Genomic DNA, 18,418 nt, shown 5'->3' on the forward strand with positions numbered 1-18,418 from the left:
CCTAGAGCCCGTGCTCCGAAACAAGAGAAGCCACCGCAATGGGAAGCCCACGCACCGCGAGGAAGAGTAGCCCCCGCTCACCGCAACTAGAGAAAGCCCGTGCACAGCAACAAAGAGCCAACGCAGCAGAAAAAATAAACAAAAAAACCCCAAGTATTATTGCAGTCTAAGGAAGTGGGGTGGCTTTGTGTTTTAAACTGACATAGTACATATAAGCAAATCTATTCAAAAGGAATAGAACTGTCAGGTCCTCATGAGACGTGAATTGACATCTTCATATCTCTTTCTCTACTTAAAGATTTATTTAAGTACTGGTTGAGTTAAGAGAGGAGAGGAAGAAGTATCGGAAAACCAACGGAGTGTCATCAGGTCAGCCTGAAGAAATCGATACTTTAATTTACAAACTAATTTTCTCTGTCCAAATAAAGTCAACTCCAAGGGCTCACCCTAATTCTCTCACCGTGCTAGGATTTGGTTATTTTGTTATGTCGCTCTAAAAGAGCAGCTGGGATTTGAGAACCGTTGGTTCTTCAAGTGTTTTCAATAAAACGTTTTTTAAAGCCGCGTCCTTGCGTGCGCAGCTGCCACTGCTTACTGGACCCTCCAGAGAGGAGACCTGAGGTCATTACCGACTGTGAGAGGCGTGAACGTCTGGGGAGAAAATCCGAGGCCCTGCTTTGACCGCTATAACAAAAAAGTTCCAACCAACCGGCGTTTTCAAATTTACCACGCCCCTTCCCGCCCTCATCTCCAGGGGAACTTGACCACCCAGCCCTAAACCCAGATCTCTGCTGCAGTTTCCTGCAGGGTACGCTGACTCCCAGTTCAGCGATCCAGCGGAGAAAACCACAGAGAAAACCGCCCGGAGACTCCCGCCACGCCCAGACCCGCCCATCTCTGCTTGGGGCGGAATGGATTCTTTCTCGGCCTTCCAGGCTGCAACGGAGGCCCCGCCCCATTCCCGCCACTTCATTGGCTTTGGTGACCGGCCCCCCGAGTGTCAGCTCCGGATTGGCCGAGTCGGCCGCCGCTCGGCGCTCTTCCCGGGGGCGCGCGGCGGGCGTGACCACGCCCCTTACGTCTGGACGCTGGGTCGCCTCGGGAGCCTCAGTATCGCCGCCCAGAAGGAAGGAAGGTGGTTGTGGTAGGTGCTGCTATGGTGCTGAATTCCTCGGCAGAGCCGACCCAGAAGCGGCGGTCGCGGCCATGAAGGTGAGGGGCCGGTGGAGCCGGGCAGTCCCTCCTCTCCTCTCCTATCCGGCCAGTGCGCCCGAAGTGCCTTCCTTACGCCTCAGCGGTTACCCTCCCGGCACCTCGGAGAGCTCCGCGGAGGGGGGTACCCCGCCGGCTTCTGGGGCCCTGACCAGCAGGACGGATGTCGTGGGCTCCCGGACGTTTCCAACTCCCACAGCGCCTCCGTCAGCGAGCCCGAGGCCGGGGGAGAGCCCGGGCCCGCCCTGCACTCACGCCTGGTGGGCCCCTCTCCGCGCTGGGCCCTGTCCGCGTCCTCGGGGGCCGGAGGCAGACCCCCTGGTGCTCGCCTCACCCTCCGTGCCTTTGCCCACAGCGTGCCCTCTCCCGCCCCGAGTCCTTGAACTAACCCAAATGTTGGGAGCACTACGGGACTGTCGCAGGACGGAAACTGCAGGACGAAGGGAAAAGGGGTTGTGCGGGGCGTCGTGAGGCTGGGGCCCGGCTAACTGGTTAGAAATGTCTCGGGGCGGGGATCCCACCCTGAAGGATCTGTTTGCAGGCTTAACACAGGGGCCGTGACCTAGAGCTCTTAGCAAACCCGTTGTGTCTCCATCGCCGCTAGGTACGCAGCAAGTAATTTGACAGCTTGAGTCTTCACGGTGGGTGTGAGAGCGTGGGAGCATCACTGAGTGAGAAGTTTAAGCAAGAAGGGGGAGGGGGGAGGTTCTGGCCTACTTTGGGGAGCTGATTCTCTCAACTTGATCGCTGAGAGTTCTAAAGAGCTCTGGGTACAACAATCAATTCACGTATTGATTCAAACCAAGTGGGATGAGTCATAAGGTGATACTCTTTCAGACATCGTTGATTTCATTAATCTCAGTGAAGAGGTGTGATTGGCGTGGGTAAGAAAAAATAACAGAGTGAACTGCTAGCTAAACCTCTACCTTCACAAAGCCCCAGGAAGATATTTCGTTGAGCATTTCCTATGTGTTAGCTAAGAGGGATATATCATGGGTAGAAGTAATTCAAAATACAATCCCACCCTTTAGGAGTTTGCCAACCAAAAGAGAAGAGACATTCTCAAGAAACCACATCATGAGGCAGAATTTGATGTAAGGTATCAAAAAAATGCAAAACCCTCAGGAGCAAGAAAGGATTTTTTCTGGCTCTAGGAAGCAAGGAAGATTTTTGGAATAGGTAACTTCCGAACTGGGTGTTAAAGTATGAGGATATTCAAAGAGCTTATTTTTTAACTTCCCAGTTCAGCTATAAAATATTTCAACTTAGAATACCTATTAAAATATCTAAAACTAGCTTTCTTTCCTGAAAACCATCAATCATCCCGCTGTGTGTTAAGATCCAAAAACAAATAAGGGATCTTTATACATAATGCCTCAAAGAATGTCAGTACCTTTATTAGTAAATATTAAATTTGTGACCTATCAAGAAACAAGGTGTAGAAGGAGAGAATTAAGGGCAAGTACAGTGTTGAAATTTTTTCTGAAGTGTTTTTGAATTTAGGTGGAGGATACTGCTTTCTGAGTTGAAATTTTAGAAACAAAGTTGGATGGGATTTGAAAATATAAAAAGGTATATTTTATGAAACAAAATGCAGACCTAAATAGACATCAGTCTGAACAAGATGACAGTTATGAAGATACTGCTTTTCATTTAAGTTTTCGTGAAAACTGGATTCACAAAATTTAGGATTGGGGCTATTTATTAACTTTGTTTCATATTGAAATTGTCTAATTTTGCGGTATCTATAGATTCTGGGCAGGGGCATTAATTCCTGATGGATGTCGTGGAATTCTAACATGTGAATGTTCATCTAAGCAAGTATTAAATTAAAATTTCAGTGGAATTAAAATTAATTTAAAAGCCAAGCAATCAGATAAGTACATCTTCACACAAACCCAGGACCAGGAGCTGATTTTAGTATATGTGTAGAATGGGTATTTACTTTCTTCCTTTAATTTTTTTGTCTTTTTTTGTTATTGTTTAGAAACTGTTGTTTTGAAATAGGTTTGTCTCAAAGATTCAAGTAACCATTTTACCTTAGAGTAGCATCTAATTAACTTCCTATAAGGGATTAAAAAAAATCCAAATTAGTGTCTTATGTTAATTTGATTTAATCTCCTTCCTGTTTTCCCATATTTATATTGATCTCACCCTTAATTGTACTCATCATGTTCGTTCTTCCAAGCTCAAAACAAGACATCAAGACGAAAGTAATCTGTTTAACGTAATTTCCTTTTCCTTTTTTTTTTTTTCTCTTTTCTCTGAAAGGTGGGGGAGTGGTGCTAAGGGTCAAGTATACTGTTTTGTTTTTTAATTTTATTTACTTATTTTTGGCTGCGTTGGGTCTTTGTTGCTGTGCTCAGGCTTTCTCTAGTTGCGGTGAGCAGGGGCTCTTCTTTGCTGCGGCGCGTGGGCTTCAGTAGTTGTGGCACATGGGCTCAGTAGTTGTGACTCGCAGGCTTAGTTGTTCCGCGGTATGTGGGATCTTCCCAGACCGTGGATCGAACCCGTGTCCGTTGCATTGGCAGGCGGATTCTTAACCACTGCGACACCAGGGAAGTCCCAAGTATACTGTTTTAAGAAAAGAAAACAAAACCCAAACATGAAGAAGATAACATTTATGATCTCCAGAACACGTTATTTGTAAAAATCAATCAATTTGGCCAAATGTCTTACCTAAAAATATTACATTGTAAAGATCAGCATTTGTTTTTGCATCCTGCTTAATGTCCAAATGGTATGAGAGAAAGAACTTAGGATGTAGAATTTCCTCCTTTGTGGTATACAGCCTGATATTTAATCATTAAGATCGCAGAGTTCCTGGTGTATTGTATCTCAGTTGAAGCAACAGTTTCAGTAAGAAATTCTTTCCCTTTTTAAGGAACTGTTCCTCCAGTGGCTCTAAATAGGGTAAAGATTTTTGCTTATTATCTTAATGGCTTCTTCTGGTTTGCTTTAATTTCTGTAGGGAAGTTTAACCTAATTGAAATTTAAACTGTAAAACTTACTCTCTTATATCACTGGTACTGAGATTTGAAACATCTTTTCATATTGTTTAACATAAGGACATTGAGTTTTAGCAAACTGAAGGTTTTTCAGAGTTTAAAGACAAAGCTTGTGGTGATTGAGTTCTCTGAAGAAGCTTCCACTGGTGGAAGAACTGAATCCCTGCCTGGTCCTTGTAGCTTCTTACAGCATCCAAGAAAATTAATGTTCTTGAAATTGAAACTTCTAGGTTTATCCTTAAAATAACTGTGTAAAATATTACCATATTTAATTTAGAGTTGAGGCAAGCAACTCTTAGGAGGTGGCATTATGATTACTGCTGTTTACCTAGTTTAATCAAAAGCAAATGATTTAGACTATGATCATTTAGTTTTTTGCTGTTTTCAAACCCATCAACTTCCCCACTCCCCCTTCTCTCTCTCTCTCTCTCTCCTCTCTCTCTCTCTCCCCTCTCTCTTTCTCTCTCTCTCCCTCCCTCCCTCCCTCCTCCCCCTCCCTCCCTCCCTCCCTCCTCCCCCTCCCTCCCTCCCTCCCTCTCTGGCTGTCATTTAATCTTCATGGAAATCACTACAGCTTTTCTTGGTCTTCATTCTAGTTTGCCTGGCTACTATTACATTTGGTGGAATAATTAAAAGGGATCACATCCTGATATAGTTTAGAATAGGATTCAAAGTTTGTAGTAAACTTTTTGTTAATTCTGTAAGTTGAGCATTTTGGACGTCTCCCAGCCCCAACCCCCAGATATTCTAGAAAGCACATTAGATCTCACACAGACACGCACACGCACAATCAAAGACAGCTGAACCTTGAGCCATTTGAAAACTGGCACTCTGCCAAAAAGAAGGCTGGGCTACTGCTCTTGCAAAGAAAGAGCACATTCCCTCTTGCTTTTGTTGACTGAAATGATGACTCAGAATGGGCCTGTATTGTGTGAATCTGACTGAGGAACCCAACAGAGTGCTTAAAAAATTGGTGGTCTGCTATTGTGGAAACAAGTGTCACAGCACTGGAAACTGTCAGTCCAACTCTCCTGCAAAGTGTTTACAGTTGTGGATCACAGTCCCCTCCCCTCCTCTGTACTCCTACAGAGGGGAGGGAATTTCTAATTCATTCTTTAGGAAGGAACAAGAGGAACTTTTATGTTGGTGATTTTAGCAAAGGAGCTGAACATACTTGCCTCAGTACTTTTCTGAGACCTTCTCAGATTTATCTTCCTGTGGGTAGGGAAGGGACTCTGGTCAACTAGATGGTAAGCTGCTGTTGGTCAGCTGTGCTGGTGGCTGGGTGGCATGTTATCCAGACCAGTTGGCTGCAGAGCTAAAGTCATGTTCTCCAATTGGTGTTACCAGTAAAAAAGCAAATATTTAAATTTCTGTTTGTCTTATTTCTTTACTCAGTTTTAAAATGGGAGTGAGAAAAAAATGTAGTGTTATTGGCTCCCTAAAACCTTGGTGCACTGTCTTTGAAAAAAACATGAGAACTGGCATTGGACACTAGAATAACATGAAGAGATCTAGGTGTCTGGGGCAGTCCAAACAGGAGGCTTTACAATTTAATTTCTTACTGTGGGCCATATAAGTTTTTAATATGAGATCTGGTTCTTAATTGATGCCAGGCAGGCCATGGTTCCATGGCTAATCTACTCAGGAGCAATTTTAGTCTAACAGGATGTTTAGGAAAGGGATTAGGTTTACCAAGAAAAAGTCATTTATTTTCAGTAGTCATTGATGGCTAGAAAGTCAACTAGAAACACAGCTAAATTCTCTGAACTAGGAGTTTTGTATCAGACGTAAGTAGATGGTTGCCTTATTCGGTTATTCTCTATGTTGTTTTTGATGGTCCATATTCATGGTCAAGAGGGGAAATGTAACCATCCTTCTCACCTCTTGGATTCATGTGGTTTAGTCTGTAGAGTCCTGCTGTCAACCACGGTCCCAAGTAGGGTTTAGAATTGTTAGTCACATAAGCCCAGATCATAGCAGAGATCCAGACTTTGGCTTTATTCGTGGAAAGGTAGTAGTTCGGAAAATATGCTTCAATCTTACTATCAGAAGGTGAGCAGAGTGTGAATAAAAGAAAAATAACGGAATGCAGGCTGATTAAACTGGCGGAAGATCTTAGAGGATAGGGACGACGGAAGTAGAGAGAACATGAACTTGGGTCTCTAAAGCTTTTAAGGGGAGGGTTCAAAAAGGGGAAGCTTTTTGGTTATGACCCTACCAGGTACGGTAACTGGGCTCTAAGGAAATATAACAAAGAGAGAGTCAAGAGCTCAGAGAATAAATTCATGTTCGCCTCCCCGCCCCTTTCCCAAGAGCACACGTTCAATAAACTGTTGGGAAAACGCTCTCTTAAATTGTTCCCTAATTGCTTTTGTAGATTCTGTCACTTGAAAAATGGGACTGTTATATCAAGTATTAACAGAAATTTGGACAGATTTGAGAGGAGAAAGGTCAGGATAGGACACTTCAAGCATTATTAGGGCAAGGTAATAGTCCTTAGATAGGGATCCCTGTGCCCTGAGGGGACACGCATCAGAAATTCAGGCAATTAGGACTTTAAGGGAAAGTACAAGAAGATGAAACATACTAACGGGAGGCAGGGAGATGGACCCTAAGTTTGGAAGATTCATCTTCTGGGTGGATTCTTCAACTTGGAGGTGAAGAAGGACAAAAATAGTTTGCCAAATGGCTTTTTGACAGACCCAGGAACAGGAATCACTGTCTTTCTCCCAGTATTGGAGAGCTCACCCAAGAAAATATGTAGAGGGATAAGTTAGGAAGTAAGAAATCGGCCAAAAAGCAAAGAGCAAGTAAAATGAAGGAGGGCACCAAATTTCAGCTTAACTTCCAGGCTGATATGTGGTAAAGGAAAGGAACTGATTGGGGACTTCCCTGGCGGTCTAGTGGTTAAGATTCTGAGCTTCCACTGCAGGAAGGTTCGATCCCTGGTCAGGGAACTAAAACATGCACGTGTGGTGCAGCCAAAAATATTAAAAAAAAAAAAGTTTTTTGTTAAAAAGGAAAGGAACTGATTTAAGAATCAGATTAAATTGTTAAAAACTCAGCTGAGGCCTTCTGAGCTAATCCTTTCTGAAAGGATTAGGGGAAACCAGAGGGGAAAAGGAAACACTAGAGGCAAATCCCACTACTTGGGGATGGGGGTGTGAAGGGGCGGTACCTACACAGGTAGTGAGGAGCACGTGGCAGAGATGTTGGTCCTAGAACTCTAGAGGCACAGGCTTCAGAAGTAACCACAGCCCCTTCCATTTGGGAATCTGAGTGACTCTCCAGCTGAAATGATGTAGGCAGAAAGGAGAAATCCCCTAGACCGAGCAGGTGTTAACCTTTTAACCTTGACTGTACATTCACATCACATAGGGAATTTAAAAAAATTCTGAGGCCCAGGTTGTACCCCAGACCTGTTAAATCAGAATCTTGGGGCTGGGACTCAGGCACCAGTATTTTTTAAGGCTCTCCTGGTGAGTCCAACCACTGTCTTTCTTTCTTTCTTTTTTTTCCGGGTGCGTTGCGTCTCCGTTGCTGTGCGTGGGCTTTCTCTAGTTGTGGTGAGCAGGGGCTACTCTTCATTGAGGTGCACAGCCTTCTCATTGTGGTGGCTTCTCTTGTTGCAGAGCACGGGCTGTAGGTGCACAGGCTTCAGTAGTTGTGGCTCGCGGGCTCTAGAGTGCAGGCTCAGTAGTTGTGGCGCACGGGCTTAGTTGCTCCGCAGCATGTGAGATCTTCCCGGACCAGGGCTCGAACCCGTGTCCCCTGCATTGGCAGGCAGATTCTTTTTTTTCTTTTTCTATTTATTTATTTATGGCTGCGTTGGGTCTTCATTTCTGTGTGCGGGCTCTCTCTAGTTGCGGCGAGCGGGGGCTACTCTGTTGCGGTGCGTGGGCTTCTCATTGCCATGGCTTCTCTTGTTGTGGAGCATGGGCTCTAGGCGCGCGGGCTTCAGTAGTTGTGGTGCGCCAGCTCTAGAGCGCAGGCTCAGTAGTTGTGGCACACAGGCTTAGTTGCTCCGCGGAATGTGGGATCTTCCTGAACCACGGCTCGAACCCATGTCCCCTGCATTGGCAGGCGGATTCTTAGGCACTGCGACGCCAGGGAAGTCCCATTATTACTATTTTTTGATGTGGACCATCTCCAAAGTCTTTACTGAATTTGCTACTACATTGCCCCTGCTTCATGCCTTGGTCCCTTGGCCACAAAGCATGTGGGATCCCAGTTCCCCAGCCATGAATCTAACCTGCACCCCCCACACTGGAAGGCGAAGTCTCAACCACTGGACCGCCAGGGAAGTCCCTCCAAATAGCCTTTTAAGGTTGTTTAAAAAAAAATTTTTTTAAGAGCTCATTGGACAAGCAGTAAATGTTTGACAGAATTAGATAATAAAATAAATGGAACAGTGCCTTTGTTATGCCCTTTTAACTAATAAGACCTCACCTACCTGGACTTCCATTACTTATCACATTACCTAGAGTCTAGAATATGCATAAGTAGTAGGACAAGGGGCAAAAGCTCATTGGTTCCAAACAGTGTAGCTTTATATTTTAAGCATGGGAAAATGCCTTGAGCCCTCACTGAAAATGTATTTTTATATACACTTCTAACAAGCTTGGTTATCAGGTTTCTGAATGCAGTAAAAAAGGAGAGACAGGTTGCTAGAGGTTGATATAGTGATAGCAGTGGTGATTCACAGAAAGGGAAGAGATGAGAGGAAAAAACATAAAAGGCAGCATATTAGTTTCAAGCCACTTAGTGGAGTGGCAAATAGCCCTTACACCTCAAAACGTCATTATGATTATCAAGTCATCAGAAATTGTGTTCAGTATTCTCAGTTTGCTTTTTTAAAATATTTTCCTTAATGTTAAATTAATATATTCCTTGTAAAGGTTTGGAAAGCAGGGGAAAACAAATTATACGAGATATACATGAAAACCTAGAGAGCACTTCAGTTGGCATTTTGATGTTTTCCTAGTCATTTTTAAAAAATCAAAAGTTTTCACATGCCATAGTTTATTATGCCCAGATACAAATGAGAGGACAGAAGTTTAATGAAATTAAGTAATTAGAATTTATATTCTTTCTGCTAAATGATAGCTGGGAAAATCTGCCTCAGCCTATAGAACGGTGCTGTAGTCACCAGTCTAAGGTTGCCAGATAGAATACAAGACACTCAGTTAAATTTGAATTTCAGATAAACAGTGAACAGCTTTTTTTGGTGTAAGCATATCCCAAATATTGCACAGCACTTACTTCCATCTAGTCATTTTTCTTCTGTGTGCATGCACGTGTATCTCTAAGCATATGTTTTTTGTTGTTTTACAAAATTGGGTTCATATTGTATCTTCTCCTTTGTTAACAATATATCATGAGTATCCCCAAAGCCAAATATTCTTTGTAAATACCAGAATATTATCCACTTCCCAATAGCTTAAAATTTTGATGCTTAAAAGAATAATTTCGAAATTATTTAGGGCAAACGTGCCTCTCCAGAATGGCATTCCCCGAGAATCCCAGAGAGCCCAGGTTCCAATCAGCTTTAAACTGGTGCCTATTTTCGTTCCTTTCCAGGCGGGTGCCACATCTATGTGGGCTTCGTGCTGTGGGCTGCTGAATGAAGTCATGGGGACTGGAGCTGTCAGGGGCCAACAGTCAGGATTTGCAGGAGGCACTGGTCCATTCAGATTTACACCGAGCTCTGATTTTACCACTTACCCACCAGCACCTACAGAAGGGCCTAATATAGTTTGCAAAGCCTGTGGACTTTCATTTTCAGTCTTTAGAAAGAAGGTGAGTTGGATGAAATGTTACACACAAAAAAACACATGTATCAGAATTCTTGATTGTATGTTATTTTGAATACTAATGAATATTCATTTCTTCTTATACAAATATCAAGAAGTCCTAATAACCATTTCCCATTTAGAAAAGTACTGAGTTGCAGAGACTGTATCACTGCTCAGGTTTTCTGACTAGACATTGTTACTTCTCATGTTGCTCAGCCATTCTTTCTCCTGGACTCTGACCTGTTCATACACTTTGATTCTTATGTTCTGAAGCAAGAGATTTAATTAGTCTGCAATTTTGTTCAGAGAAGATTTACTATAACTTTGATCTCAAGTTTCAAAAAATGTATCCCCACCCACATTAACTCAAGTGAAGAAATGAGTATATTAACATTAGCTACTGTTTAAAGATTCAACATGCAAAATAACAGCTAAAACCGTTGTTTTCTTTAGGACAGAAAGTTATTCTTTCTGAGAACCATCATATTGCTGGGCCATCTCCCAGGCTTGTCAGTCCAGTCCTTTGAAATACTTAACAAGGTGTTAGCTTGTGGGAACAATGCCCCAAGCAGAAATGACCACATCTTCATGTCTTCTTTTAAGTTTTGCTTGTGGAATGGCTTTGATTGTGATTAAGGCTCTAGGGTACAGATTACTGTTTAAGTGGGGTCCTCTGTTTGCTTGGATTGACCTTGAGAGATCAGTTGCCTTTCTCTTTCCCTCTCTGTGTTAGGCTTTTCCCCCTTCTCTCCCTTTTTTTTTTTTAAATTTTTGGTGGCATTGGGTCTTCATTGCTGCGCGTGGGCTTTCTCTACTTGTGGCAAGTGGGGGCCGCTCTGTTGCGGTGCGCTTGCAGAGCACAGGTTCTAGGTGTGCAGGCTTCAGTAGTTGTGGCGCATGGGTTCAGTAGCTGTGGCTCGTGGGCTCTAGAGCGCAGGCTCAGTAGTTGTGGCACACGGGCTTAGTTGCTTCATGTCATGTGGGATCTTCCCGGACCAGGGCTCGAACCCATGTCCCCTGCACTGGCAGGCCGATTCTAAACCACTGCGCCACCAGGGAAGCCTGCAGTCCCCCTTCTCTTTAAATGGGGAAATTTTCACATAGGCAAAGAGCAGGAAGAGAGTTTGTGGTCATGCTTTCTGCTCCATGTGGTTCAAGTCAGCTCTGTTTTGCTAATTACGTTTGCCCGAAGGGGTGGAAAGGTTTTAATTCATTAACACAAGAGTATGTTTTTCTTAAAGGTCTGTATTTGAACTTCTGTGAATCTAAACTGCCTCAGCAGTGACTGTTTTGATTTTCACCACTTTTAGAACACGAAAACGCCCATGGGTCTGGTGCCATGGGGGACTTCATAAGAACTAAAATTTAATTTTAATAGAAGGCAAAAGGAAAACTAGTCCTTTCACAATGGCTTGTATCTGGCTCTCATTAAATGCTTCTTTCCTATCTGTTTCTTCAGCATGTATGTTGTGACTGCAAGAAAGACTTTTGCTCCGTTTGTTCGATCTTACAAGAAAATCTCCGTAGATGTTCCACTTGTCACTTATTACAAGAGACAGCCTTTCAGCGCCCTCAGTTAATGAGACTGAAAGTGAAGGATCTACGGCAGTATCTCATTCTTAGAAACATACCGATCGATACCTGTCGAGAGAAAGAAGACTTGGTAGATCTGGTACTGTGTCACCGTGGGCTGGGCTCTGAGGACAACCTGGACACAAGCAGTCTGAATTCCTCAAGGTCCCAGACTTCTAGCTTTTTTACACATTCATTTTTTTCAAACTATACAGCCCCATCTGCTACCATGTCTTCCTTTCAGGGAGAGCTTATGGGTGGAGACCGGACCTTAGGATCTGGAGTACTGGCACAGGTACGAGGGTGTAATTACCCTGAGGGCCTGGCATGTCGTCTGCTTTTGGCCAATATGGAGGGGGCTTTAGGGCTGAAGACTCCTTGCTGAGCCGGGGTTCCACGTGCTGCTGAACTCTGCACTTGCAGGCTCTCCTGATGTGAGGCTCCAAGCTCAGATGTTACCTGAAGGGCCCAAAAAGAGCTCATCAGTCTCTTGACCTTAGTTACCTCAGTTTCCCTATCTTATATAGTTAAATACTAGCTGTCGAAATAATGACTGTCACATGTAGCATATAAACATTTGCAGGACTATTTGTGTGTCAGTGACCATGGAAACTATAAGTTAACCTAATGCCCAGTTGCCTTGCTACCGTAAAATTGTTCTAATTTAGATATTGGGAAACAGCCATCTGAATTAGTGACAGGATATGGTTATTTACTCATTTCAAAGAAACGCCAGTGCAGAATGTTGTCCCAGTGAGGTCCTTGGGCATACTAACTGAATAACATGCGAAGTCTTGTAATTAATACTCAATTTGTATATATGAATGATTCTAAAATGCTGAAAGAATTGTTTTGAACATTCATTTCCACATTTAATTTTCTCCTCTGAGGAAAGAGGTTAGAAGCAGAGGGAAATGTGGTCTAGTTGCTTTCTAAAGAGTCATCAATTAGATAAGCCCAAGCTAGGAGTTTTATTATTTTCCCAAATGGCAGCTGGCATAATTATGATGCAAAGGTAAGACACATCTGACTTTTGTGTCACTTTTGGGTATATGACACCACTTGGGAGATGTGGGTCTTTGGATGATACAATATAGTGTTTGTGAACTGGTGGGGTAGAATACTTGAAATTGGGCATTGTCCTAGGCGTTCTGTTCTCCTTAAAGAAAAGAGTGTCTGATTGTTAAGGAATTTCTGAAAACTAGAAATAGCATCAACCATCAGTGAATTTGTCTAGAAAGCATTGTTTGGAATTAGAATGTCTAAGCATGAGGTAGTAGGATTGAGATCTTTGAAATCAAATACCCTTGACCCTAGGGCTGATCTTAGAGCTTTAGTTTCTACCTGTATCTTAGAGGCTCCAGTTAAACCAGTCAGCCCCAGGTCCTTTGCTAAGGACACAGTGCAATTCCATACGCTTTTGGCTTTGACATTCTGTGATGGGACCTTCTTAACTTCTGGGGAGTTAACACTATGGTTAGATTTTAAAAATTCACACACACATAGGAATTTGACTTTTGAGATAACTATGGAAGGTAAATTGTTTATCGAATCATGTGGCGCCCAACTCTTTGGGAGGGACAGCAGCACTCAGGATCCTCGGAAGGTGTGGAGTATGCCAGGTATTAGAGTCATTCTTGGGGAGGATCTATTGGAAGGGTTTTCTCCAGCGATAAATATGGGTTGGTACCATTAGGAAAATGATTCCTGACCTAATATGTATCGTGTGTAGGTGCGAAGTGAAATAGCCTCAGCAAACACAGAAGATGATGAAGAAGATGACGACGATGACGACGATGACGAGGATGACGAGGATGAAGAAAACTTGGAGGAGCGGGTGAGACTGCCTACAAAATTTGGTTTCCCTGACATGTCACCTTGGTAGGCAGGGAAAATGCCCACGTGGACTGTCGCTAGATTAGCACAGGATGTTTCTTTTGGTTTGAATGCAGCACAATACATTAAAACACTTCAAGAACTGGTGAGAAGTCTGGGGAGAATCTCCAGGGCCAGTGATGACTGTAGGGTGAAGGCAGCATGCTGTTTTCCTTGCTGGATTTGCAGGAACAGAGGTAATGGACACACTCTGTGATTTCAGACATCTGGCCTCGCTAAGAAGAGAGTGAGAGCTTCTCTGTCTGACCTGTCAAGCCTTGAAGACGTGGAAGGGATGAGCGTGCGCCAGCTCAAGGAAATCCTGGCTCGGAATTTTGTCAACTATTCTGGCTGTTGTGAAAAATGGGAGCTAGTAGAGAAAGTAAACCGGTTATACAAAGAGAATGAAGAAAATCAAAAGTCATGTAGGTTTATTTTTCCTTTGTTTCCCTGTAGTAGCTTTCTTTAGGCCTTTAAAAACTGGCCTGTTTCTGTCAGTTAAGTCCACTTTATTTTTGAGAAACCTATGTATCCTTTTATTGAGTGTGAATTAGTTATATAAACCTGTTTCTAGATCTGTTAAGCAGTAAGTTCATTATGTGATGTTGGCTTTGAGATCACCATTGCCAATGAGTTAGATAATCTTTTGTTCAGTCTGGTTTTTCTGGTCATAATTTGTTAGAACTCTAATGAAATTCCTTGTATCTAAGAAAGGCTTGTTTTCTCACTAACCTGTCTGGCAGGCCAGTACTTAGGATTTAAAAGCTACAATTGAGATAATCAAACAGTGGGGGGAAAAAATTCCCTAGAGCCAGGATGTTAAGTAGTTCTTAACATCAAGTATCAGTAGGTTTCTTTGTAAGTCACGAAAAGCTAAGGTTAAGAACTTCTGAACTATTTATTGATGGAGCATGGAGCAGAAATCTTCAGCTGGTAACAGGGCCAAGCCACAGAGCATTTATAGGCAAGAAAAAAGAATTCAGTGGTGTGTTCAGACTGACAAATACTATGTTCTTATCTAGAAAACAGTCCTCCCATCATTAACGTGTGTCATCTTGAGTTTTTTTCTTTAAAACCTGGTTATAATACAGCATTTGTTGATAAACAGGTTTATGCCCAGAATATGCAGATAGTATTTTGGCACACCTATTTTCTTTTTTTTTTCAATATATTTATTTATTTTTGGCCGCGTTGGGTCTTTGTTGCTGTGCACGGGCTTTCTCTAGTTGTGGAGAGCGGGGGCTACTCTTCGTTGCGGTGTGCGGGCTTCTCACCGTGGTGGCTTCTCTTGTTGTGGAGCATGGGCTGTAGGTACGTGGGCTTCAGTAGTTGTGGCTCGTGGGCTCTAGAGCACAGGCTCAGTAGTTGTGGCACATGGGCTTAGTTGCTCCGAGGCATGTGGGATCTTCCTGGACCAGGGCTCAAACCCGTGTCCCCTGCATTGGCAGGCGGATTCTTAACCACTGTGCCACCAGGGAAGTCCCACACCTACTTCAAAGATGATGCAACAGTTAGCAGATACAGGCATCTTAATCATTGGAGCCTACAGAGGCTCATCTGTTATCTTATTCATGGATCCTTTCTCCCCACTTTCCAGTAATGGTATGGACCATGAACTAGGACCCCAGATGACAAGATTCTCTTGACACAACAGTGTTTATTTCCTTAAATTCAGGGACTATTCGCTTTTCAAGCTTGAATTCCTGTTTGGTTCTTTCTAACCTTCTTCATGATTCCCATTAACCCCTTCTGTGACCTATACAAAGGGAAGCCTCACTGTCCATAGCTCTATGGCCAAATCTCAGGCTGCAATGAACTTTGTAAACTCATTCTGAACCTTTCTTATTCAGAACCAGAATGTCCCATGCCTTTTGAGTTAAACAGACTCCCAGCAGTACCATCGTAGCCAGAAACACAGATGAATTTTGAGATGCTTCCAAGGCTCAGGGGGTGCCGTCCCTCGACTACAGGCCACTTGATGTATGACTCTATAGCTTTCCCGTCCGTGTAGAAATAAAGCTCCTCCTCCTACTAGGAAGAGGCTCTGGAGCCTGTGACTTTCCCAAGGCCACACAGTTGGGCTGGAAATTCGAATCGTGTTCTGACTCTGAGGCCCGTGTGTAGGACAGCCTATGGCTTCTTCATTTTTATTTATAGAAGCAAGCTATCACAAAACCTTGTATTATATACAGATGTAAAATAGAATTAAATAGGGGTGGGGGTGGGAAGAAAAGAATAAATAGCTAACATGTGTTAGGCACTTCATCCCTGGTCCTAAGCTAAGTAAGTATTTCTCACTTATTCTTCACAAAACCCTATGAGGTGTAATTACTGCCATTTCTAGTGGAAGGAACCGATGTGCCAAGAAGCAGGGACTATTTCTCTTACAGTGGGGTCACTCTGGGTCACTCAGAGGCCGTGCCCGCAGCCCCAGCTCTCTGTTGCCTTTCAGATGGCGAGCGGCTGCAGCTGCAGGACGAGGAGGACGACAGCCTGTGCCGGATCTGCATGGACGCCATCATCGACTGCGTCCTGCTCGAGTGCGGGCACATGGTCACCTGCACCAAGTGCGGCAAGCGCATGAGCGAGTGTCCCATCTGCCGGCAGTACGTGGTGCGCGCCGTGCACGTGTTCAAGTCCTGAAGCCGAGGACCCCCCCAGGCTCGATCCCAGACGTTTCAGTGCACAGAAGGGACTGGAAACTTCCTGTTCAAAATCTGAAGCTATTTTTAAAAATTATTTTCACGACTAACCAGGGACAGGAAAGATTCATCCTAAGTTGCAGCAACGCTGGTCCATGCTGTGTGCCTGTCAGCTGGAGGACTGGCTCAGCTTCCCAGTTTCTGCTGGGCTTCTTCACACATCTCTGATTACTAATCGCCGGAGTCAGACTGCTTATGGCATCAGCTACTGTTCTCTTTGGAGGACATTTATCTTGTTCTCTTATTTCTCCTTCATCCTATTTTTAACTTAAACTACTCAGATGTTTGAAACTTCTGCTCTCTTTGGATGAGGTCACTGTCTGCAAATGGCCGACATGGTACATGCTGAACAGGGGCACCTCTGAATGTTCATTTTATTAGTCATGTATATTTAAAATGCTACTATTTGATGAATGTAATTTTCCACATTGTTGCTATTTCTGCATTTAAACGTAATTGGGAACAACTGACATTCTATAGTCAACTGCCAGGACCTGAGACTAAACATGTCCATTTTTGTTCAGGTACAGCTTTTTATAGCGAGGGCTGCATCTAGCTTCCTTCATTAGAGAAGTGTGTGTGTTAAATTCTTTATTAACGTGTAATCAGTTTACACTGTTTTATACATTGAAAGTGTATTTTCAGTGCTACCCACTAGCTAGTTTGAACTTTAGGAATAAAATTAGGTTTTAAAAAATGCTTTTGTTTACATTTGTCCTGGCCAGTTCCTAATTCACTTCGGTGCAGCATGAATGGGTGTCCAGGCCTGGTCTAGTACATTCGTCATGAGAGAAAGGAGCACCTTCAAAGATGCTGTACCTGTCTACCTTGGCTGCTAATTTACCAGTAAATTTAACTACATATTTGCCACATACTGTGACCAGGTATTGTGCCAGGTGCTTTATGGTTACCTCCAGCATTCTGAAATAGATATTGCCTCACATCACAGATGGGGAACTTGATCTCTGAGAAGTTAAAGAACTTGTCGAAAATCTCACAGTTAAAAAGTCACCATAGGGAATTCCCTGGCGGTCCAGTGGTTAGGACTCTGCGCTCTCACTGCTGAGGGCACTGGTTCAATCCCTGGTCAGGGAACTAAGATCCCATAAGCCATGTGGGGCAGCCAAAAAAAAAAAAGTCACCACATCAGAATTTGAACCTAGCTCTGATGACAGTGTTTTTTTCTTACCTGTTCTAATACCACAGCTGAGAAACCTGAGACATTAGCTTATGCTAAAAGGTTCTTGGGACATTAATGATCTGAAATCTCTTTTCTTTTAGGTCCAGCTCTAATCAGGGTGGTTTTTTGGTTTAGTTGAGACCAACTGTGGACTCATTCCCATGGCTTGTGGGCAGGTATGTTTTTAGGAAACTACGTAACTTCTTGGCTGAGTCCTATGGGTTTTTTATCTTTTGACTCTGCAGTGTTTAACACATGCCTTCAGGTGCTCAGGATCCAGAAGTCAATCAACAAGACCTTAAACTTAAGCAAAGGAGGTAAACAGTCTTGCCCCTCTGTGCTTAAGGCAGAAAGTTTGGCTAGCTGTGAAAAAAAAGTTGCCTTTCTACGTTTTCTGGTTTTGAGTGTCAGAGCATGTAAATCAAAGCCTTGTGGATATTCTGAATACCCTTCTCCTGTGCTTGCCTGAAGAGCCCAGGGTGGGTATTAGCTACAATTCAGATGGACAGTAAAAGCTCAGCCCCTGCTAAAGCCATAGGAGCACTTAGTATGTACTTCTCCTGAGACGGTGAACTCCAGAAGTTCAACTTTCCCCACAAATCCCTAATTTGGTGGAGAGAAGTCTTCAAATCCAGGCCAGTGGGTGATGGTAAACACACTGAAATAGAAGCTGAGCAGCAGGTGTTGGGGTATCTTAAATTAGAAAATTGAGATTTATTTGCTCATAGTCTCAGAACAGCTTGTTTACTGTTTCTTTTTGGACTTAATAGTTTCAAGTGCTTGTTTTAGCAATGAACAAAAACTCTCAACGGTGGATCTTCTTAAGTAGCATTTTGAAATAACCTTGGCTCAGTGAGAAGCCAACAAATTTTTAGCCTAATAGGCTCGACACTTGGAATAACTGAATTGCAAGGGACTAACTTATCTGGCAGAGGGCAAACATTCCTCCCTGGAATCTGCATTTTCTAGCTGCATGCCATGCATCTTTAATTTTTTGAATAGGTCATCTATCATATGGATAAAATTCTGGAAGTTCACAATGGAATGCAATGACGTCTCTTTGTCCTTGTC

The 18,418-nt window shown here is 43.4% G+C and overlaps 1 protein-coding gene across 1 annotated transcript; it reads left to right on the top strand.

Moving 5' to 3' along the window:
- The first annotated feature begins 1,130 nt into the window (after positions 1–1,130).
- RNF34 (ring finger protein 34) lies at positions 1,131–16,860 on the top strand. The gene is made up of 6 exons (XM_065889956.1): positions 1,131–1,212; positions 9,804–10,022; positions 11,478–11,885; positions 13,323–13,427; positions 13,689–13,890; positions 15,918–16,860. The coding sequence occupies exons 1-6, from the start codon at positions 1,207–1,209 to the stop codon at positions 16,106–16,108; spliced, it is 1,131 nt and encodes a 376-aa protein (XP_065746028.1). The 5' UTR covers positions 1,131–1,206; the 3' UTR covers positions 16,109–16,860.
- The last annotated feature ends 1,558 nt before the right edge of the window (positions 16,861–18,418 follow it).

This window comes from Phocoena phocoena, chromosome 13 (genome assembly GCF_963924675.1).
Source record: "Phocoena phocoena chromosome 13, mPhoPho1.1, whole genome shotgun sequence".
In the NCBI taxonomy this organism is placed as follows: Eukaryota; Metazoa; Chordata; class Mammalia; order Artiodactyla; family Phocoenidae; genus Phocoena; species Phocoena phocoena.